Genomic DNA, 23,106 nt, shown 5'->3' on the forward strand with positions numbered 1-23,106 from the left:
AAAACCTCTTAGATTTCTGATTTTCATGATACTGAATAGAAACCGTGAGTACTGTATATGGGTGTTTCTGATTGCATGACCTTCATTTTAAATATTCTTTCTAGCTGATCCTAAAAACAATAGTTGCCTGGAGAGATGGCTCTGCAGTTAAGAGTACTTGTTCTTGCAGAGGACTTGGGTTCAGTTCACTGCATTTGATCGGGGCCACAACTCCGATTCCAGAAGATCCAACACACCCTCTTCTGGCCTCTACAGGCACCAGGCAGTCATGTAGTATATATATAAACATACATGCAGGCAAAAATACTTATACACCTATAATAAATAAATTTAAAAAACATTAAATTCTGAGAAATACTTCAGTATGTGATGCTACAGTTTAGTTAATAAAAAGCTGAGGAGAATTTCCTGTGTGGAAATTAACTTAAATATGTGGAAATTAACTTAAATATTCTCTATAAATAGAGAAATGATCAAGTTTATGTGAGTGTTTATAAACATGTCATAGTTGAGCAGAATGACTACTGGGAGAGAACTTAGAAGGCAAACTTCACAGGCGAGATCCCGAGGGGCTGAAACTAGGTGTGGACCACGCTCCCTTGCTTACTTTGTTGGTAGTTAAAAAGATTCTTATTTGACTCATATATAAAGCATTTTACATACTACTTAGCACAAGACTGAAAAGGTGATACAGCAGGAAAAGTAAGACTCACTCATGCTTTTGCTCCACTGCCCGGGGTGCTAGCCCAGAGCCTCTTACCATTTTCCTGGGTCCTTCTGTAGTCTCTTTTTCTGTTCCTTTCCTTCTCATTTTATGTAGTTTTTGCCATAGTGTGCCTTGCCTATAGAATAGTGGAAGGAAGTGTTCTGAACTATTTACAGGAGGCTAAGCTAACCTATGATGTGTGGTATATTAAGTGTATTTCTAATTTATGAAGCTTACAGTTTACAAAGGACTTGTTGGGAGTGCCACCTTCATAATAAGTTGAGAACTCACTATTTGTATGATATGTATGTGGATTCACTATTTGTATGATATAAATTCCCTCTTCAGTCCTCAGTCTAACATTCTACCCTTTTACCGAAAGTACAGTTTCAGAGAAGTTAAACGTTAGTTTACTTAGTAATTGGCAGTCAGGATAACAAAGTAGACAAAGTGATTCAGAGCTGCTGTTTTTTTACTCATCTCTGGTGCTCATTATATTATCCTAGGCAACCAGCACATTATTGTAAGGCACATAAACATTCTTTAAATATCTATGCAAGTTATATACTGCTTTGTTAGGAATATGACCAATAAGGGTAGTTTTGTTGTAAATTGAGACAAATACATTGAACATTAGATTCGATACCATAGTAAGATCTATTGTAATGGGCCAAAATATGTTCTTAGAAGTTTAAAAGTTGTACTAATTTGAGAAGTAATTGAAATATTTAAAGACAAATTGGGCAGATGTTTTAAAAATATGTAATTGAAGTTGAACCTAGCATATAGATCAGGCTTTGGCTAAAAATAAGAGAGCAGGACAAGCTGAAGATTAGACAAGAATCAAGACTAACAGACTGGAAGTTTACTGACAGAAGATAGAGGGGAAAACCAGGGTCCTCATGTGGATTTAAACAGGAAAGGAATGTAATTCTGTCTCCTTCAGAGAATTCGTCTAGTGCTATTGCAGAGCTTAATAGTAGAAAAAATTTAAGGCTTTAGACACTGAGAAGTATTTAACCTCATCAAAAACAAATCAATTAGAGGCGTTTCAGAGGAAAACACACGGCAAGTGGGTCTCACCTAATCTGTGTGATGTGCTACTCCACAGACTCTTGACGGCTTTTCTACTGACCTACTAAATTTTCTTTCCTGAGTGTCTTTTAAAATAATAGACTATATGGCATAATACCTTCATTAGAAGACCCTGCGTTACACTAGAAGACTTGGCTCTGTGGCTTTTACTTATGATAGTCTTGCGTCTGTCCCAGTCTGTCTATCTTTTATCGACAGTGCTGCCGCCAGGGTTGCCTTTGCTCTCCTGCAGTCTGCCCCCTTCGCTGGAGGAACTTTGAACAGGCTCGAGTACTTTCACTGTGGCACCTTCTCTTCTTCCAGTCGAGGTCCCCCTGCTCCTGTGGCAGTGCTCACTGTTAGCTGTACCAGAGGAACTGTGGTTAGGTTGGGACAAGGTGGGCAAAAAGTAATTACTGGATATTTAGTTTCCTCTTCGTCAGGAAGAGCTTCTCTTTGAGTTATATTCTGGTACTGGTTTTTGAACTTGTAGTACATAGGCCTGGAACTGATGTCTAAAGCCTGTGTGAGTTCCCAATAGGAGCTATGCAGGGACTCCTAACAGAAAAGCAAGATGCTATTTACATGGGTCTGCAAACAAATCTCATTTATAAGCATTCAGTCTCAATTGTTTCTATGTAGTGATTATTTATTTTTAAAGATTCATTTCTTTTTATTTTATGTATATGAGTGTTTTGCCTGCATCTAAGTAAGTGTAACACATGCATACAGTGTTCACTGAGGTGTCTAAATCCCAGACTTGAGCCAGAGACAGTTGTAAGCTGCTCTGTGGGTGCTGGTAACCAAAGCTAGGCCCTTTTCAAGAGCAGCAAGTTCTCTTAACCGCAGAACCATCTCTCCAGCTTCATAAACTTTTAATTTATTTGTAATTTTTATTTTTTGAAATTATAATATATCATTTACCTCCTTTATTTTTCCAGCCCTTCCAACGTACCGCCCCCCTGCAACCTTGCACTATCTCGAAATAATGAACACCTTTTCTTTGTTATTATACACACACGCATACATTCCTAAAGATACAGATACAACTTGCTCACTCTGTATAATGTTACCTGTATGGATTTTGATCTCAGTGCTTATCCTAGATGCCCCAACTCTACCAGTGAAAGCTATACTATTCTCCCTTCCCAGAGAGATCCCCTTGATCCCTCCTTGTTATTTAGCCTCTCTGGGTTTGTGGATTGTAGCGTCATTATCCTTACTTTACAGCTAATATTCACTTACAAGTGAGTACATACCATGTTTGTCTTTCTGGGTCTGGGTTACCTCACTCAGGATGAGTTTTTTTCTAGTTCCATCCATTTGCCTGCAAATTTCATGATGCCATTGTTTTTAATAGCTGAGTAATACTCCACTGTGTAAGTGTATCACATTTTCTTTATCCATTCTTCGGTTGAGGGACATCTAGGTTGTTTCTAGTTTCTGATTATTATGAATAAAGTTATGACCATAGTTAAGCAAGTGTCCTTGTGGTAGGATGGGGTGTCCTTTGGGTTTATGCCTAAGAGTGTTATATATAGTTGGTTCTTGAGGTAGATTGATTATATCTTACACCTGTCAGAATGACTAAGGTCAAGAGCACAAGTGACAGCCCATGCTGACTAGGCTGTGGAGCAAGGGGAACACTCCACCTTTGCTGGTGGGAGTGCTAACTTGTATAACCACTTTGGAAATCAATATGGTTGTTCCTCAGAAAACTGGGACTTGATATATAATGTTATACATTTACAAATACTGTGTTATGTTTTAATAATACATACATAGTATAATGTTCAAATCAGAGTAATGTATTCAATCTTAATCAATTGCCATTTCCTTTTGGTGAAAACATTCAAGATCCTTGTGTTTTTGTTTTATTTTGTTTTGCAACATATATTCATTATTGTTTTCTGTTGTCACTTTACCATACAGTAGAACATCGAAACTCATTACTCCTGCTTACTCTTAATTTAGTAACTGGGATGCTAGGCTCTACTTAGGCCTTTTTAAAAGATTTTTTTTTTTTTACTTAGAATCTGATCCTAGTTTAGGTAATTATTTTTGCCATTCTTATGCTTTGTGTTTAAATATTTAAAACTGAACATTCCACTTGATTTATATCAGTTGGAAGTTGATTTTTAGAGCCATTGAGAACTTTGTGACATTTAATAGATGGAATCTACTTTCTTTATTATGAATGTGTTATTAGTTTGCGACATTATTTGTTCTCTTTTTCTTTTCCCCTAGTACAGACACACTTTTAAAGTTGAGCTGTTAGTGGGCCGCATGATGATAAAGCCATTGTTCTTTTTTTAACTTTAAGCTGTGTGTCTGGCACCTTTCTTTCATTTGGCTCTCTTGTGTATGTTTTATGGTCATTTTTTCCCTCCTCACCTTTAATGTGCTGCTTTTTTAGAGTATACACCAAGGACCTTCATTTCTTGAGTGTTTGACAATTTTAATTTATTCTCTACACAAATGCATCATCACCAGGGGATATATGATTTAAATCTATTTGACACAGACTCGTGATGTGCCATTTGCCCACTTTTTATGGACTACTCTTTAATAGTCACTTTTGTATAATTAGTATATGAATCATGATCAGTAACTAGACTGTTATTACATATGGTGGAAAGGATGCTCAGCGGGAATTTTATTGTATTCTCTTAAATACTATCCTCCCGTTAGTACTATATAAATGCAACCCTATGAGATTAATTTTACTAGTGTAAAACAAGGAACCCCAGCCTATTTCATGTTTGTTTTTTGTGTGCATGTATATGCATGTGTGCATTTTTATTTATATTTTGAATATAGGTCCTTTGTAGCCAATTGCTTGCGAGTGTGGTTTAATGTATTCATTTGGTACAGAAGTATACAAAGAATGTGAATCATGAGAACAAAATTAATTTAAAAATTTGATTGCAGAATAGCTAGGCAGATAAATAGTTTCTTAGGGGACTTTATGTAATATGACTTTTTATGATCTAGTATTTCTGCTGCCATTAAGTGGAATAGTGGAGTGCACAGGGGAAATCTGGAGGAGCTTTTAACAATCCTGGATGAAAGCAAAGAGTCCATTTTCATTTCCTTGTCTTTCATTGTAGAGGATTTGTGGATGACTGGGCTAAGTCCCATCTCTCTTGGTGTGTCTCAGTTACCAGAGAGGTAAAGATAAGCTCTGGAACACAGCAGCTCCTGATTTCTCTTCCAGGGAACTTACTCTTCTGTGAGTGACGCCGGTTTAATTTTAAAAGCTTAAGGAGAAGGATAGCATTCTTCAGCTCACTCCACTGATAAACTCAATCACATAATACTAGTTATAAGAGAGATCTGTTTATGTCTTTGTTTTTTCCATTCGGAGTCTGACCTTGAACTGGCTGTGTAGCCAAGGATGACATTTAACTCCTGGTCCTCCTACCTCTCCTCCCCAAATACTGGGATTACAGTGGGCACTGCCATACTTGGCTAAGACCTATGTTTCTTTGCACTCTGAAATCACGTATACACACACATGCACATGTACAGGCATTCATGTGCGCACACACACGCACATAGACACACACATACTACCACAAACTGTAACTTTTTGTCCCTTTAGAGGTGAAGATGATATCAATGATGTGACTTGCATGGCAGAGGTCAACCTTGATGAAGAAAATGCCTGCATCTTAGCAACACATTCTGAATTTGTTGGCACACTTATTCAGTCATGTAAAGAAGAACCATTTCTTTTCATTGGAGCTCTACAAAAGAGAATTTTAGACATTGGTAAGTATAGAATCATGATTATTGACCTGATAGGAATGTTTGTTGAGGGGAAATTTTATCTAAAGACATGGCCAGACTCTAAGGATTAGGTAAGGCTCTAGAAATATTCTGAGATTTCCTGAGTATTACAGAATGAAGCATTTTATTTTAAAAATAATTGCTTCAGCCTTTTGTTTCTGGGATAGATAATAGAAGTTAATATTTTTTTCTTTTTTTATGATTGAGTAATAGAGATACATATTTCACATGAATATGTGTACTTTTAAAAAAAATCTTATTCCTTATTGGTTCTTAGTAATGTGTGTATACAAATGGAAGTTATTATTAAATGTTATATTTGTAAATTATAGGAATATGTAATAAGAACCAATCCCATTTTCCTTCTGTCAACCCTAAAGTTTAATTCCACTCTTACTGTAGAAGAAAACTGAGCTACAATATTAAGATTTTTCTGTAGGTACAGGGTGATTTTTTAGGTGGCTGCAGTGAATTTAAGAAAACGGAAGAGAATGTACTCTTCTTTGGAGCCAGATTTCGGTATCTTGTGAAAGACTATATGACCCCATATTAAGTGGAATGAGAGACAGATAAGAGATTTTGTATGAATTATACCACATTTGGTCTATTTCACAATTAATAAATGAGTACTTTAGCTGTGATATGTTGATCACTTTTATAATTTAAATTAAGGCCATGTTATCTTTTTTTGTGAGCAACTATGATTAATAATAGTTTTTCCTGGCTAGGTTTTTGTCAGTTAGACACAAGCTAGATTTTCTGGGAAGAGGAGCCTCTGTTGAGAAAATGCTGTCATCTGTTTGCCTGTAGTGCCATGTTATCCAGAGCATTGGCTCAATTCTCTTCCCTCCCACATACTTTATCCAGTTTGATTTAAATCTTTATATTAAGTGACATATTTTTAAAATTAAATATTATTTTTAATTCTGTATATCTATGTGTCCTGTGTATGGTATATTCACTAGTGTGAGGGTGCCTACAGTGGTCAGACATGTAGAGTCCTCCTAGAGCTGGAGTTACTGGTGATTGTGAGCTTTACAGTGTGGGTGTTAGGAACTCCATTGAATCCTCTGCAAGTGCAGTGTGTTCCTAACTACTGAGCCATCTTTTGATCTCTGTATGATCATTTTCTTACAATTTGAAGACATCGTAAGATAGTAATCAGCAGCTTTTTTCCACATAGGGACAGATGGTATTTGCCACTTGGTGGCCTGTGATCTCTGTCACAGATGTTCAACTCCCTTGTTCCAGGTGGGAAGCAAACATGAGCAACATAAGAACAAGTGAGCAGGACTGTATCTTACTGGGTTCCGGCTTCCATAACAAAATACCATAGCCTTGACAGCTTTGGTGACATGTACTTACTGTCACAGTTCTGGAGTGGGGACCTCAGATCTGGATGCTCATCAGGATTTCTGGCCAGGGCCTCCTTGATGATCTTTGGACAGCTCTCTATGTGATCTACTATGTGATCCCTCATGTGATCTACTCTTACCTCAGTTCTTATGATTAATTATTCCCAAAAGGCCACACTCTAGTTGTCATAACCAAGTCACGGACAGAATTTCTGCTTGCATTTTGAGGGAGAAACAAGCTTTTAATCCATTGGTTGGATTCCTATAAAACTTTGTACTTAAAAAGAGATGAGTTTTGACCTGTTAGCTGTAGTTTGGCAACCCTGTTTTAGGGGAATTTGAGAAACTATTTGTGCTTTCAGTTCTTAATGATGAAACACAAACAATATAATAATACAAAATGTTAACTGCAAAAATTCTCTGAATTATCTAAGCTTTAAGGAAACAGCCAAGGGGTGAATATTCATTTGTTTCTAGAGATGTTTTCGGTTTATGATAAAATTCCTTCCTACAGAATAATTACCAACTGAGGGCATTCCTAAAAATAGAAATTACACATTTTCCAAAAGAATTTTTTAGACATAATATTTTCCTGTGTGAAAATTGGCTTAAATGTCAGTATTCTTTATTTTCCCTTAATTACCTAAATTAAATTGCAGACATTCAATAAAGTCAATAGTAAGCAGGCAAGTACTAACTAGCTCTCCTTAATCAATTATGTTGGCTTTGTTTTAAAGTATTAAAAGTGGGAATTAATCTATAGTTTTTAACTTGTGTTTTAAGATTTGTTGCTTAGTGAAGATACATTTGAACATTTGCTATTGCATATACTCAGGAATTATAAACACTTGTTCATTTCTAATGCTTCAAAAATATTACAGATTTTTAAAAACAAATACCAGGGTTTTTTTTTTTTTAATCTGTTTCACTGAGCATCAAGTCCAGAGCCTTCTATTACAGTATAGCTTTTCAAATAAATTACTTCTGTTTTATAAGTACATAGTTATTTTCAAATTCCTATTCCCCAAGAACTGATTTTGAATGCTCCTTTTTTTAAATTTAATCTTAAAATAACTTGACTTCCCCTGCCTACCTTATGTTTAGTTGTGATTTATATTTATTTTTTAAGTTTGTATATGTGTGTATGTCTGTGAGTATCTGCATGTGAGTGCTGGTGCACTTGGAGGTGGCTGGAGTTACAGGTTGTGAGTCACCTTCAAGTGTGCTAGAAATTGAATTCAGGTCCTGGAAGAGAGTTGCACATGCTCTTAGTTACTAAGCTGTCTTTCCAACCTATGTTCAGTTATAATTTTAGCCATTTGATTGTTTTGAAATTGTGCTGTTCCTCGTATAGAAGGCCCAACTAATTGTTTATGTTGAGTGTTTAGAAGTAGTTGTGAATTTGTAGTGGGTTTTTCTTTTCCCTTCGTTTCATTCTGAAATTGAAAATGAGCTCAATTTGCCACAAAGTAATGAATTACATTTTGAAGGCTTAGTTTAAAAGTCAGATAATTGTAAATCGTCTCCCTACTTAGTTTACTTAGACTACATTTTAAATCGAAATTTATTTTGTGGTAATGTCAAAGTATATTTGACTTGTAATTAAATTGTGATTTTTACTGTAGTTGAGCCTTTGATGAGAATATGAGTATGTATGTATTATGTGAATTAGCATATAAAAATCAAACAATATTTTAAAATTACTGTGAATATATGTGTGTGTGTGTGTGTGTGTGTGTGTGTGTGTGTGTGTGTTTTAAAACAAGAGACCTGGGGAAATAGCTCAGTGGATAAAACACTTGCCCTGCAAGTAAGAGGACTGGATCCCTAGCACTCCACACACATGCGAATACCACAACCCCGACAGGAGCCTTTAAATCCGTCTACCTTCCATTACTTAGCTGCCTGTATCTGTGGGTTTGCCATCTGCTGGTACAGATAGTTCTGCTGTCCCTAAGAAACACTGTTTGAGTGCTGATAGGATTGTTTGTAAGTGAGCTGCTGCTCCTGTTGGTCACTCAAATTCTTTTCCTAAAACTTCCTTTCCTATTACAACCTGGATAAAACAATTTGTTCATAAAAGAAGCAAGTTATTGAAGTTGATGCTGAAATGAAGAGGTTTTGAGCCTATTTCAACTTGTAATTTAATAGGTTAATTTATGAAAATGTGAGTAGTGCAAAATATAATTGGAAACAGAAAAAGAATATAGGTTTTTTTATAGACAAGGAATTAAAAGATTTATAATTTCAGTTCACTGAAATAAATGTCATGAATTGTTAACAGTGTCAAACAGGATAAAATGTGACTTTCCATTTTTTTTAATTACTAAAATTAACAGAATATAGCACTAATTTCTGCAGTTACCATTTTCCTCCCTGAACACTAAACTTGATTTGTGTTCTTATTAACTTTGTCCTATAAATGACCTTGCAAGGAGAATGATTCTAGAGGCTAAGGGAAACAATGTCTATATTTTCTGAGGCTCCAGGCTAGGTTTTATTAATGTAATGTCTAAGATCTTTGAAGTTGTGACTTTACCAGGAAAATCATAATCTCCAAACCTTTATTCATAATGGGTATGACTTCCAGGGGGAACTGAATACCTGCTGTGCTAATTATTTCAATTATAAGCCACTACTAAAACATGTAATGGATTTTCTCTGCCTCCACAGGTAAGAAGCATGACATTACGGAACTTAACTCTGATGCTGTGAACTTGATCTCCCATGCAACACAGGAGAGATTACGAGGCCTTCTAGAGAAACTGACTACGATTGCTCAGCATCGAATGACTGTTTACAAGGTAAAGGAAATCATTAAGGAAGTACAGACTGTCAACTCCTGAGCAGTGTTTAAAGTAGTTTCATGGACAAGGGTCCATATCTGGATGTATTTTTAGAAGAATGACTGAGACTTATATTTCATGTAAGTAGGAAAACAGTTCCCTTAATTGCTTTACTTGAATATGCTTACATAGTAAGTCAAATTAAAATAGGATTTGAAGTAGTGTCCAAAGTAGGTTTTTGTTGCATATCGGCATATGCACCTGTTTGACCTGAGGTGGCTCCTCAAGGCTTGAATAGGAAGGAGGTTGTGTTAGGATGGAATATGGGTTGTGTGTTCTCTTTGGTGGTCTGAACGCTGCTAGATACGGACTTTAGTTACATGATGACAGTGAGTGCTGATACTAGTGTCACTCACTGCTGTTCTGGGCTCTTGTTGTGAAAGACTAAATGCAAGAATAACCTGTCTAATTCCTAGTGGTGTAACAAAATGACTTGCTGTTACCAAGACGAAGGCACTTAGTGTATTTGAATTGTAGTTTTTATTGCTTCTTGGCCTTTAGGGTATGATCAATTGTGAATTGTATTTTTAGAGGCGGGCAAATAACTGAATGATTATGGATTTTAAGAAAAGACAATGGGATGAAAAGGAATAACCCTTTTCTTTATTAAAAAATTGTTGAGCGCTAGATTTCCAACGTGTTGGTAAATAGGTAACTTCATGAGGTTTTTAAGTTTGCAATAGGATCATTCATTGCCACAGCTTCATAGCCAGCCATACAGATGAAAGGAATCCAGAATATCTGCTGCTTGCTGTCTCCCTAGTAAGCCGGCTGGAGAAACCATCTTACTTGCATCTGCTTCATTTGAATTTTCGAAGACCTATAGCTATTAAGGTCCTTACTTTCAAAATTTTTTTGTGAATTTTTCAGACTGACTTAAACAATCTGCAATCGGCATCATAAAAAGCTGTAGAAAACAATGTCAGTATTCCATTTTATGTGAGTCTAGGAATTTGTCCATTTTGTGGCTTCTCTATTACTTATGTCAGTTCAGTAGGTGCTAGTAGTTGTACCTTTGTTTCTGATTCTTGGGTCTTCCCTTTTTTTTTCTTCGTTACTCTATCTAATGGCTTCCCTATTTTATTAGTCATTACAAAGAACCAGACATTTTGGTTTCTCTGATGATAGCCAAGCAAGATAGCAGAATATCATTAGGAGTCACTTTATCACTTTTTTTTTTTTTTTTTTTTTTTTTTTTTTTTTTTTTTTTTTTTTTTTTTTTTGGTTTTTCGAGACAGGGTTTCTCTGTGTAGCTTTGCGCCTTTCCTGGAACTCACTTGGTAGCCCAGGCTGGCCTCGAACTCACAGAGATCCGCCTGGCTCTGCCTCACTTTTTTTTTTTTTAAGGCCAGTAGTATTTGGCTTTACCCCAAGTCACTGGGCTATCTAGTCTCTGGTTTTTGGTCACCCAAGCAGTGTTTGGGTACGGGTTTCATCTCATGGAGTGATCCTTAAGTCAAATCATAGAACATTCCAAATTTTAAAAGTTGTACAGCCTTTAAAAGAGCCCATCACTCAGAAGTCTAACTTTTCTTTTAAAGTCCCAAAACTCTCATCTGTAGGCTCCTATAGAATAAAAAAATAAATTATATACTTTCTTACTTTGAGAGGAAAGAGCCAGAGCACAGTTACAATCAAAGCAAAGCCCAAGTCCCTAAGTATAAATGGCTCAGTGTGACCATTTGATCTTCTGGGCTCCAAAGGCTTTCCTTTCTCCAGCTCTCCTCCACAGCTGCCACTGTCTTCTGTTGTCATTGTGTGGTCCTGGCATCTCCCAGAGGCTCCATGGGGGCTCCATGGGCAGCTCCTCCATCAGTGGCCTCCTGGACTGTCTTCAGAGACTGACCTTGCCACATGTTACCAGTGGTCTTTCTCCGTGACCCCTGGGGTCTCCATTGCAACTGAGACTCTACCTTTACTAGTGGCTTCTCCTGGCATCTTTTTAGGGACACCAGCCCTTGTATACAGACCTTTTTACTCTGTGACCCTTCATGCCTGAATGTTACACACACATTATCAAGTTTGGCTGTCAGCATGAGACACCACCTTGGCCTGCTCTTCTAATCCCAAGGAAATACTCAAAAGATTTCATTTCAGCGTGCTATTCAAAGCTTTTCTACCTTCAGGTAGAATCTTTTTATTGTATCAATTGCATGTGTTACTAGGATTTGATAGCCATAGAAAATGGGTAGTATTTACCTTATCTGGAAGACCTTAATCACTTAGCTTAAGGATAAATACCTTCTTAACTTACCGTTATACCAGTGGCTCTCAACTTATACCAGTGGCTTTCAACTTTCCTAATGCTGTGACCTTTAATATAGTTCCTCATGTTGTGGTGACCCCCAACATAAAATTATTTTTGTTGCTACTTCATAAGTATTATTTTGCTACTGTTATGAATCGTAATATAAATATCGGATATCTAGGATATCTGATCTGCAACCCCTATGAAGGGTTGTTCGACACCCTCAAGGGATCGTGACCGACAGGTTGAGATATTATACATGTACTATTCCTATTGGTTTATCCTTCCCCCTTTTCCCTACATTCATTCTTTAGCATAGCTAGTATTGCTGCCTGAATATCATGTAGAAAGAAAAATTTCCTTTTTTAAGAAATAAAAACCACTTAATTACCTTTGAATTTACTTCAAAACTTACCGTTATTTTATAGACTTTAATTATAATAACAGTATTTTTATCAAAGATTTGGCCTGGCCCTTCTATCTCTTGGGATTTATTTTTATCTGTACAATAAAGGAAATTCTCCTCCACAAACTATTTAAAAACGAGGCACCATTATTAGAAGCAAAAAAATTCCATCATCTTTTCTACTCTAGACATTAGTTACTTTTGAAAATCTTGTACTTGGTTACGTATAATGTTCTAATTAATCATAGGTCATAAACTGAAATTTAAATGAAAAAGAAGTAATCTAGTATGTAGTCTAGTGCTTTATCTATCCTGCTTGGTGATTTTTGTTTGTTTGTTTTCTCGAGACAGGATTTCTCTGTGTAGACCTAGCTGTTCTGGAACTCACTCTGTAGACTAGGCTAGCCTTGAACGCAGAGATCCACCTACCTCTGCCTCCATAGTGCTGGAATTAAAGGTATGCACCACCATTGTCCAGCTCTGCTAGGTGTTTTGTACTGAAGCTGCAGTCTGTGCTGTGGCCATGGAGAAGTTTCCCTCTCCAGCTAAAAGGTACTGTGAGAGTTCCTTGAGATGGGATTCACCTGATGGTGCTAATATCAGTTGAGTCTGGATATCTAGTGGCTTTCATACTTTTGGTACATGAAGTCTTTTAGTTGGTTCACAGAGACAGGAAGGAACATAATAATATTGGGGCTATTTATTACTTAACAGGTGGTAGGGATTAACTTAACTTAAAAGGTGGTAGGGATTCAGTAGGTTAAGGAAAGGCACTCAATTGCTCTAGCTGAAAGAAAAAGGAGAAATTATGCCACAGTCAGTTGTCTCTGAATTGGTAAAGGAAACAGCATGAGAACGTGATATGGTTAAAATTTAGAATGTCTGTGCTTCTTTTTAATTTAGTGTTTATTGTCCCTTTTAAATTAAATTTCTGTCCATAAACTGTCTCCAGAGTTTGTGAACACAGAAATGGTAAAGATGAAGTAGTTAAGAAACCACTGTTATTGTGCTTAACCTCTGTGCTTGGCCTAAAATGTGCTCCACATTTTATCTTGTATTATTTAACTTTAAAGACCACTTGGGAATTCTTGTATTAAACTTTAAGTAAAATAAGTAGCACTAATACATCCTTCTTCCTTAAACCATGTAATACTCTTTTGATCTAGTTAAATGCCAACAATAAAAATTTAATTTAAAAAGAATCTTGGGCATATGAAATCTCTTAGTCTAAGCTAACTGAAGCAGCCATAAGCATGGGATCAAGTGGAGACGGAGGGAGATGGAAATAGTGCGGTGCTGGGTTCCAAGCCAGACGCTTACTGCTGAGCTCAGGCTTTAGTGGGTTTTGGCTGTAAGAGTCTCCCTCAAGTGTTGACTCTGAGATGAGTAGATGGCGGGGTAAGTACTGATTGGTTCAAACCTTTCTGCTTCACCCACAACAACCCACATATATGGATATTTGTATTATAGAGGGAACTAGGTAGCCATAGGTCAAGAAAACTAGAAAATACTTAGATTTGAAAGCACTGTTTTTGTATTCTAGCATACCCAGATAAGTAAGACATTTTTAATTTTGTCATTTTATGGAATACTTAAGATAAGAAATTAGTTTTTTGTTACAGTTTTCATTTATAAAAGTATATGCTTTCCTACTACTTGGGAGGCTAAGGCAGGATGACCTCAAGTTCCAGGACAGCCTGGTCTGTATAGTGAGAACCTGCTTATAAATAGATAAATGATAAGTAAATTATACACAAATTTATTTTGAGTAAAGTTTCTGTCTAAATTTAGATTTCATAAGGGAATCTCCAAACCAGACCTTCTTGTTTTTTTTTTTTTTTTTTTGGTTTTTCGAGACAGGGTTTCTCTGTGTAGCTTTGTGCCTTTCCTGGAACTCACTTGGTAGCCCAGGCTGGCCTCGAACTCACAGAGATCCACCTGGCTCTGCCTCCCGAGTGCTGGGATTAAAGGCGTGCGCCACCACCGCCCGGCTGTTTTTGTTTTTTTGAGACAGGGTTTCTCTGTGTATCTCTGGCTGTCCTGGAAGCTTTGTAGATCAGAGTTGCCTCAACTCAGAGATCCGCCTGCCTCTGCCTCCATAGTGCTGGAATTAAATCGTGTGCCACCATGTGATTTTAATGTCTCCCATTTTATGTTCTATTAGGATAGAAGTGTTTTAGTTTATTTTAGTTAAGATTAAACCAGTCTATCCATGGTAACTCATTTCCTTAGCTGTCCTTTTCAGGGAGGTGATTGTTTCTTGCTTTTCATCTAAGTTTTTTTTTTGGTTTTTCGAGACAGGGTTTCTCTGTGTAGCTTTGTGCCTTTCCTGGGACTCACTTGGTAGCCCAGGCTGGCCTCGAACTCAGAGATCCGCCTGGCTCTGCCTCCCGAGTGCTGGGATTCAAGGCGTGTGCTACCACCGCCCGGCTCATCTAAGATTTAATTACTCATATTTATGTCAGTAGATAGGAAATAATTGACTACAGGAGATTGAATTATAGGTAATGGTATATTCGACTGGATTCTTTTTCCAATGGTTAGCATCGGTTTGATTTAATTCCTTTTGCTGTTTCTGAGTAGTAGGCTTGCTAAGGAAATCTTTCTGAAATGTAAATGCTAATCATCTCTCAAATTTTAAGAACAATTAAAGTTTCTGGCTTTTATTTTGTTTGCTTGTTTGTTTAACAAAATAAAAGAAAAATGTAGGCCGGGCGGTGGTGGCGCACGCCTTTAATCCCAGCACTCGGGAGGCAGAGCCAGGCGGATCTCTGTGAGTTCGAGGCCAGCCTGGGCTACCAAGTGAGTTCCAGGAAAGGCACAAAGCTACACAGGGAAACCCTGTCTCGAAAAAACCAAAAAAAAAAACCAAAAAAAAAAAAAAAAAAAAAAAAAAGAAAAATGTAGTTCCCTTGGTGTGTTGAAGTTGCTGTGTTTTGTATTGTGTATCATAATGCCTAATGCAGATGTATTGCCCAGAATCATAAGACTGTTTTTCTCCCCCAGGGAAGTGAAAATTACATTTTGTCTACTGATACCAGATCACAGCTGAAATTTCTTGAAAAGCTGGATCAATTGGAGAAACAGAGGAAGGATCTAGAAGAAAGAGAGATGTTACTAAGAGCAGCCAAGGTAAAGGCACTGTGTGGCTTACAGGAACGTGGCCTGGCAATGTGATCGTAATCGGCTTCATCATTGACTGACAGTCTTACTTTTATTAAGCTTTAGATTTCTCTTGAGAATATCCTAAAACGAAATCACTGATAGGGTGTCTCATAGCCAAGATGGTGTGAGATGATAGCTTTCAATTAATTTAGTCAATGAGTCATAATCTTTGTCTCCCCCACCCCCTCATATTCTGGTGTACCTGATAGCATTCCTGTCCATCTGTCCCTATTCCCTATTTTCGACTCTGAGATACTATTTGGTATATACCAAGGTGAAGTTAACAAAAACAATTTTTAAAAGACAAGATTGTGGTAAAATTAGGAATAATTTGGAGAATATGAAACAAAATATAAGTTGGTGGAAAGGGGTGAGAGGGAGATTAACAGGAGTGACAGGCAGAGCCATAGACCTGTATTGTTCCTTTTAAGTTGTTTTCTAGGACTAGTAATGCCTGAGTACTACATAAAAGTTCAGTTCTACTACAATTTTACATTTTGTACCTCCACAGTTCTTCATAGACATAGTTGGAGCCTCACAAGAAATTGTGAAGGCTGAACACTAGAGTATTGGTTTTTGTTTTGAGGACCTTACTTTTAATTTCTCATGTCCCTGAAAGATTTATTTCTTTTCCTAACTACATACTAATATCTCCTCCCTCCCTCCCTCCCTCCCTCCCTTCCTCTCTCCCTCTCATTGTGTGGCCCTGAATATTCTGGAACTTTTCGTCTATACTAGATTGGCCTTGAACTCACAGAGACCAGCATCCCTCTTCCTTCTGAGTGCTGACATTAAAGGCATGCACCACAACACCCAGCCCACCAACTATTGGTTTAATCCTTTTAGTCTCCTGTGATGAGACAGGATCTATGTACTAATACTAATGTAGCCCAGGCAGCCTTTGAACTCATTATCCTATTACCTTCTCTGAAGTGCTGGGATTTCAAGGGTCAGTCATGATACTTGGCTCTAATTGCTTTTTTCATTTATTTTAAACAATTTTATACTTAAATTATAGTATCAAAACTATACATTTTGTCCCTTTTCTAATATTCCCTCATTTTCTTACGTTTGTTCCATCTCTACTCATTTCCCCATCCATTGTATGCACCTTTTACACACACACACATACACGCGTGCGTGCACACACACACATGCGCACACACTTTAGTCTGTCAGTATGTCAACTCTCCCCTCTACCTTAGTTGAGAGGTTTTTAGTATATTTAAAGTTATATAACTGTCTTGTATCTACAGTTCAGAGAGTCTTTGGAAAGCAGTCCTGAGACATAATGACCCATCACCCTTAAACATTCTAGTGTGTATTTACACAAATCAGGACATTTTGCCATTTCAGGATGCTAGCAGTGTAACACTGTTGTGCGTGGCACAGATTCCTGTTCAACTTTCACCAGCGTTTCGCTTGTTTCTTTTCTTTATGTTCCATTTTTCTTCTTCAGAAATAAGTATTTCATTTAGTAGTTATCGCTTTTCACGTTTCTTCCGGCAATCCCAGTTTTTCTTATCCACTCATTCCCTTAGCACTTTCAGGACCTTACCTTCAACTTACTTTCTATATCATGACCTTCACCAGCATTCATTTGGTATTTCCTTAGGGCCTTATGTAAGTCATGGACTCCTGGCAGTAATACACAGAGGAGGTGATACATTTTTCTGAGCTAATAATCTCAGAAGGCGACCTGATAATCCAGGCATGTAGCTGTCTGCGAGTTCTTTCCATTTTAAATTGACTATCTTCCTTTGTAAGTTTTTAGTTTTTCATGGATTATTTTTATGTTCACAAATTATATCAACATCTTTTCCTCATCTAATTTTCATGCATCAGCCTTAGCAAGTTACTGAATCAGCCACTTCCGTGGGGATTGCCTGATACTGATTATTTATTCCCATTAACTTTCCTTCACATATTAACCCTCTGTTGTATGAAAAGGCTTTCTTTTCTTCCCTGTTCATGAAAATATGAACCTGTGGGTTTCTGTTTAATTCAGCTGTCTATACTACCTTACTCTGAAGATTTCTTTTGATGCTCAGAACACCTCTAGGTGTGAGACCCTTCCACATGGGCACTGGCTTGTCATGCCCCTTCACTCACTGAGCATGTCCTACTTTCTGCCATTAAGATAATCCAGGGCCGCCGGGTGGCGGTGGTGCACACCTTTAATCCTAGCACTCGGGAGGCAGAGCCAGGGCATCTCTGTGAGTTTGAGGCCAGCCTGGTCTACAGAGCAAAATCCAGGACAGGCACCAAAACTACACGGAGAAACCCTGTCTTGAAAAACCAAAAAAAAAAAAAAAAAAAAAAAAAAAAGATAATCCAGGGCTAACTTTTACTCTTCCTGCCTCCATCTTGGAATCGGCCATTTCTATAGGGAATTCTGCTCCTTTTTACTTACAGATGATGTTCAGAAACCAGTTTTAGAGCACACACTGTACTGTGTTCATTGCTCAGCAGTGTCATTACCTATAGGATACATTAGTGGATGGCTCTAGGAAATACTTGTATGGTGTGTGTATACTTACTCATACACAAATGTCTACCCTGTCTTCTGTATCTCTTTGTATTACAGTACCATGAGTTCTGTGGACACCTCTAACTTTAGTCCTGTACCTCCTTCCTTGTCCCTATAACCTGTCTACTTCATAAAACCTTTCTCCTGCTTGAGACAAGGCTCAGGGAGCAAGAGCACTTGCTGCCAAGCCTGATCATGTGGTGATACTTTGTTGTACTCTAACAAATACAATTTGTCTGAAGGTCAGAGGACGGAGCCAGCCACTAGATTAAACATAGAGGCCAGGCAGTGGGGGCACACACCTTTAGTCCCTGCACTAAGAAGGTTGAGACAGGAAGTGATAAAGCTGGGCAGAGAAAGGCATATAAGGCAGGAGCAGACAGGAACTCAGGGCCTTTCAGCTGAGGACTCAGAGGCATTTAGTCTGAGGATTCGTGGAGACAGGATCTTCCCCTTTTGGCTGAGGCATTGTTGAGGTGAGAAGTGGCTGTGGCTTGTTTCCTCTGATCTTTCAGCATTTACCTCAATATCTGGCTCCAGGTTTTTATTATAAGATCAATTAGGATCCGTGCAACATGATCACCTGAGTTTGATCCCTGAGTTCTACATGGTAGTAAGAGACCTGACTCCTATAGTTGTTTTCTGACCTGTATACTTGTTCAGAGGTCTTCATGCATGTGCATATTCACTCACTCATTCATTCATTCATTCATTCATTCATTCATTCATTCATTCATATTCTTTGCCTCACTTCCTCCTTTCAAATAATTGCAGAATTTTTTTCTCCAGGTGTCAGAAAGTTGGCTTTCACTATTATCCTTAGCATACTTAGTTTATGTCCTTAGTCAGTGTATATATTTGATCAGTGAGATTTGTGTCCCCAGCTTGACTCATTGACCCTTGACTACTATCTCCTTCATGCCTTTTTTTTTTGCCATGCTCCTTACCATTTTGACTGGCCTGTGTCTCACTGAGACGTCCCAAACCTCCACAAGGATGTGGGCATCATTGTCACTGCCCTGCTGTCTCAGCTCCAAACTGACCCCTGTGCTGAGAAGGGCAGGGAGATGAGACAGGAAGATACTCTTTCTTGAACTTGAAATATTATATGCAAGTACTCAACTATTACAACAAGGTAGTTTACTGGTTCTATTTCTAAATGCAATAAATAAGGTTATAAAACTATTAAGTGCTATTCTGGTTATTATTTATATAAGATATACTGGTTCTTAGTCCCTTTGGGTTTTCTTCCTTTTTGAGATAGAGTACTAAATATTGGGATACCCTGGGTTTCAGTCTTATGCCTTATATGTCTTTGTGCTCTCCTAAGATTATATTTCCAGCTCTGTCAACATTCTGAAACCTTTGGCATGTACAGTTTACTGCTTGTTTGGTATCATTTTCTGGCTAATAGGACTCTCAAATTGTATATGTCCAAACAGACTTCTGATTTTTCTGTCCTTTAATATGGCTTTTTCTAACTCAGTCAGTGATGCCCTCATTTACCTCAGTGTCATCTTCGCTCCTTCCCCGTGCCCATGCCCAGTGTACTCTCCCTCTAGTCTACAGTGTCCACCCTCTCTTCACTGCACCGCCACCACTCTGTCCCAAGGCACCTTTTCCTTCAATTTTTATATGTTCTAACTGATCCTTTTCCTTCTATATCCACTCATCAGAATGGGCTTCATAATAAGAATGCATGGCCTTGCAGGGTGTGGTAGCTCATGCCTGAAATCCCAGCAGTTGGGAGGCAGAGGCAAGAGGATCTCTTTGAGTTCAAGATCTGCCTGGTCTATACAGTGAGCTCCAGGACAGCCAGGACTACAGGACAGACTGGGTCTCAAAGCAAAACAAAGCTTAGCTTTTAGTGATTTCCTGTTGGCTGTACTCCCCCACACTTCTTACAGGACTTCACAAACGCCTTGCATTGTCTAGTACCTGGCTCCCTCTTTGAGTTTGCCTCATGACACTCCTTCACTCAGTCCACTTCGCATACTCAGGCATCTGTTTCAAGTTGTGTCCACCTTAGGGCATTCAGCCTTTGATTGGCGTCTGAAACTGACAGTTGAAGAGCTTCTCCCTCATTGTGTACTCTTGATTAGAGCTCTGCCTACAGAAAGTTGGAATTCCTCTAGGTGGCTTAGGCCTGAATCCAGATATCACTGTTTCCCCTTCAGTTTGGACCTTGTATCGTCTACCACAAATCTGGTTGACTTGGCTTGCAAAGTGGGATCCGAATCTGTGTGTCATTGTCATCATTGCAGTGCTGCTGTCCTAGACTGCTGTCGTCGTTTTCTCCGTCACCCTCTTCATAGCAGTTGTTTGAGAATAGTTTCTGCCTCTTATGGGCGCTGTGCCTTCGGTCGTACATCTGTGCAGTAAACCCTGCATGTCTGATGGAGGCGTTCTAAGGACTGCTCCAGGGTGCTCTCACTCTCGGGCTCTGCAGTAGTCTTCCTCCAGCGCCGACTGTTGGACTGCACTTAACCCTTGTACGTCTTCAGATGCCTACAAGGCAACACAGCCTCCTTCTCCCCTTCCTATTTTCTGTGTGCTTCAAACACGTGGTCATTCTCTGTTCTCAGGCTTGCTATCCTTTTAAGGCTTTGGTGTTTACTGTGTCTTCTGTGTGAATGTGATTGTCTATTTCTTGTTATTCAGACTTCTACTCAAATGTTATTCATCAGAGATAGATGTCTAACCCACTACCTAGCTAGAGAAGTATCTACCATATTCCTCATGCTCATTTTTATTACATTTTGTTTTATTTATAGCTTGTATAGGTATAGTAGTATTAGTTTATTAAGTGCTATAAAGGACCTAAAACTCTAATAACATTATTAGAGTGTGTTTCCTACTTGTATTTTTAGAAATTACTCTTTTTAAGAGATTTGATTCAAGGCTAGTTGAGTTCTTGATTTTAATAGCTGTTGAAATAACATATGCTTTTCCAAAATGGCTTCACATAAAGATGAGCCAGTATTGTTTGTTTAAATTCATTTGAGCCCACACTTCTTTTCTCTTTCTTCTGTTCAGGCCAGTTTTCATTTTGCCGTGTTCCAGCAAGAACAATGTCATGCCTTGACTGGACCTGACTGACATTGTTAGCATCATTTTCAGTTGTGTCTCCTCCAGGCTAGAACTGCAGCAGCCGGCCCAGATGAGGAGGAGGAGGAGGGGCCAGGGCTGGAGTGCAGCTAGACTGGATGGAGGCATTGCCCCTGGAGCTAGGGTTTTCAATCACAAGAGAAATCTTCATTTATTAAATATTTAACAGCAATGCTAGTGTTTAGATGATTTCTATTAAAATTTTCTTTTCCTTTGACAGAGCCGTTCCAATAAAGAAGATCCAGAGCAGCTGAGATTAAAGCAGAAAGCCAAAGAGGTAGGTAGGACTTTCAAGTTACCGTTGTGGTCATGTGTTTGAGGGAAGGTTGGCAGCCTCTCTCTTGGCAATTAGGTCAGGGTTTATTTTACTGTTGCATACCATTTGCAAAAGCCTTGGGGAAGGACAGGAACTGCTGAAGGCAAGGGCAGGACTTCAAATGAGGTCAGGGAGCTGTGTGCTCTCCTTTTAAAATTTATTTTCAAGGCTTAGGCCTGTCTGGAAATGGCTCTTTGTAAACTGCAACCATATACTTGGAGGAATATAGTGTGGGATTAAAAGAAAGAAAGAAAGAAAGAAACTTTGAGATTTAGCATCTGGGACTGTACAATAGGCTACATTTTTCCAGGGTAATTGTTCGTTTTGTAAATCTGATACTGCTTATAATTCTTTGGCTGGGAGGCGGTACTGGGATTTAGTTTTAAATGGAAAATGCCTCTGGCTTTTAATTTTCTGGGCCCAGCAGTTTTCTGTTCTGGAATGGAGCCCTTGTTTCACACAGTTCATGTTTAGCTGCAGGGGTTTTAGTTTATAGCTTAGACTGGTTAAGCTTTTACTCCCAGAGGCCTCTGCATAGCAACTGTAGAAATCAACAAATAAGTTCATTTATGTCTGCAGCCTCCTCTCAGTAGCTGACTTTTTACATTTCCCAATATCCATTTCCTGACTTCTCTAGCCTCAGAGAAAAAAGCTCCACTAATTGGAGCTTATTTTAATTGAGCCTTAATATTGGATCTCACTGGAGTTACCCCCAGAGCTACTGAGAACAGAATGAAATGAAAGTACCTAAGGTTGAAGGGGTGCATGCATGTGACTGTGTGTGTGTGTGTGTGTGTGTGTGTGTGTGTGTGTGTGTGTGTGTGTGTAAGTGTGTAAGAGAAAGAGAATTTTCACTTGATCTACGGATTCTTTTCCCTCCTGAATAAATCATCTAGCCTGTTCACATTCCTGCTTAAGGATCTGACAGCAGACGATAATAAAGACAATTGAGGTGTGAGATGTGTGATATGGAGCTGAAGAAATCGGTTTCTATAGTTACTTGACTGATTCCATGCAATTTTTAAGCATCTTTGTGCTAAATAAGAGTGATTTCCTGAGCGACTTTTTCTTTCACTGTGCCTCTTAAACTATGGAATCTGTTGTCCTCAGCACTGTTGTGCTCCATGTCTGGGTACCAGCAGTAGCAGGTTATTTATTAATGTTCTAAAGACTCTTATTGTTTGCATTAATGTATGAGCTGAAACAAAACACACGGAAATCTAGTAAGATGCTTAGCCCCAAAGTGTTGTATTTTCTTTAACATAGAAAAAGAAAATACTCTGCGTAGAGGGGTATATAAGGATCAGGGCAAGCACATTGAAATGTTAGAAGCAGTCATTTTAAACAAAATGTTCTTTATTCTAATTTCCTTCCATTGGATATTTATTTAACACTGTTAACCTGAGAACTGTGTCTAGCATTCTTTTTAAACAAACCTAGATTAGTGATAGGTGTTTGGAGCTGTGCCTCTTGTCATTGCGGAATGCTGGGTATCTCTTCTTTAATTAAGGACTGATTGGATGCTTATATCTTTCTTTGAATGGTTTCTCCTTTTGGAAA

At 38.2% G+C, this 23,106-nt stretch overlaps 1 protein-coding gene across 2 annotated transcripts in view; it reads left to right on the top strand.

Annotated features, from left to right (window-relative positions):
* Taf4b (TATA-box binding protein associated factor 4b) overlaps positions 1 to 23,106 on the top strand; it is a 130,078-nt gene that overhangs the window by 57,605 nt on the left and 49,367 nt on the right. For both annotated transcript variants that reach the window (XM_052741585.1, XM_052741586.1), the window contains 4 exons: positions 5,385 to 5,554; positions 9,601 to 9,731; positions 15,434 to 15,559; positions 21,451 to 21,507. In XM_052741585.1, coding sequence (XP_052597545.1) covers positions 5,385 to 5,554; positions 9,601 to 9,731; positions 15,434 to 15,559; positions 21,451 to 21,507 — 484 coding nt within the window. The remainder of the gene's footprint in view (positions 1 to 5,384; positions 5,555 to 9,600; positions 9,732 to 15,433; positions 15,560 to 21,450; positions 21,508 to 23,106) is intronic.

Source organism: Peromyscus californicus, unplaced genomic scaffold (assembly GCF_007827085.1).
Source record: "Peromyscus californicus insignis strain IS unplaced genomic scaffold, ASM782708v3 Scaffold_17__1_contigs__length_78620276, whole genome shotgun sequence".
In the NCBI taxonomy this organism is placed as follows: domain Eukaryota; kingdom Metazoa; phylum Chordata; class Mammalia; order Rodentia; family Cricetidae; genus Peromyscus; species Peromyscus californicus.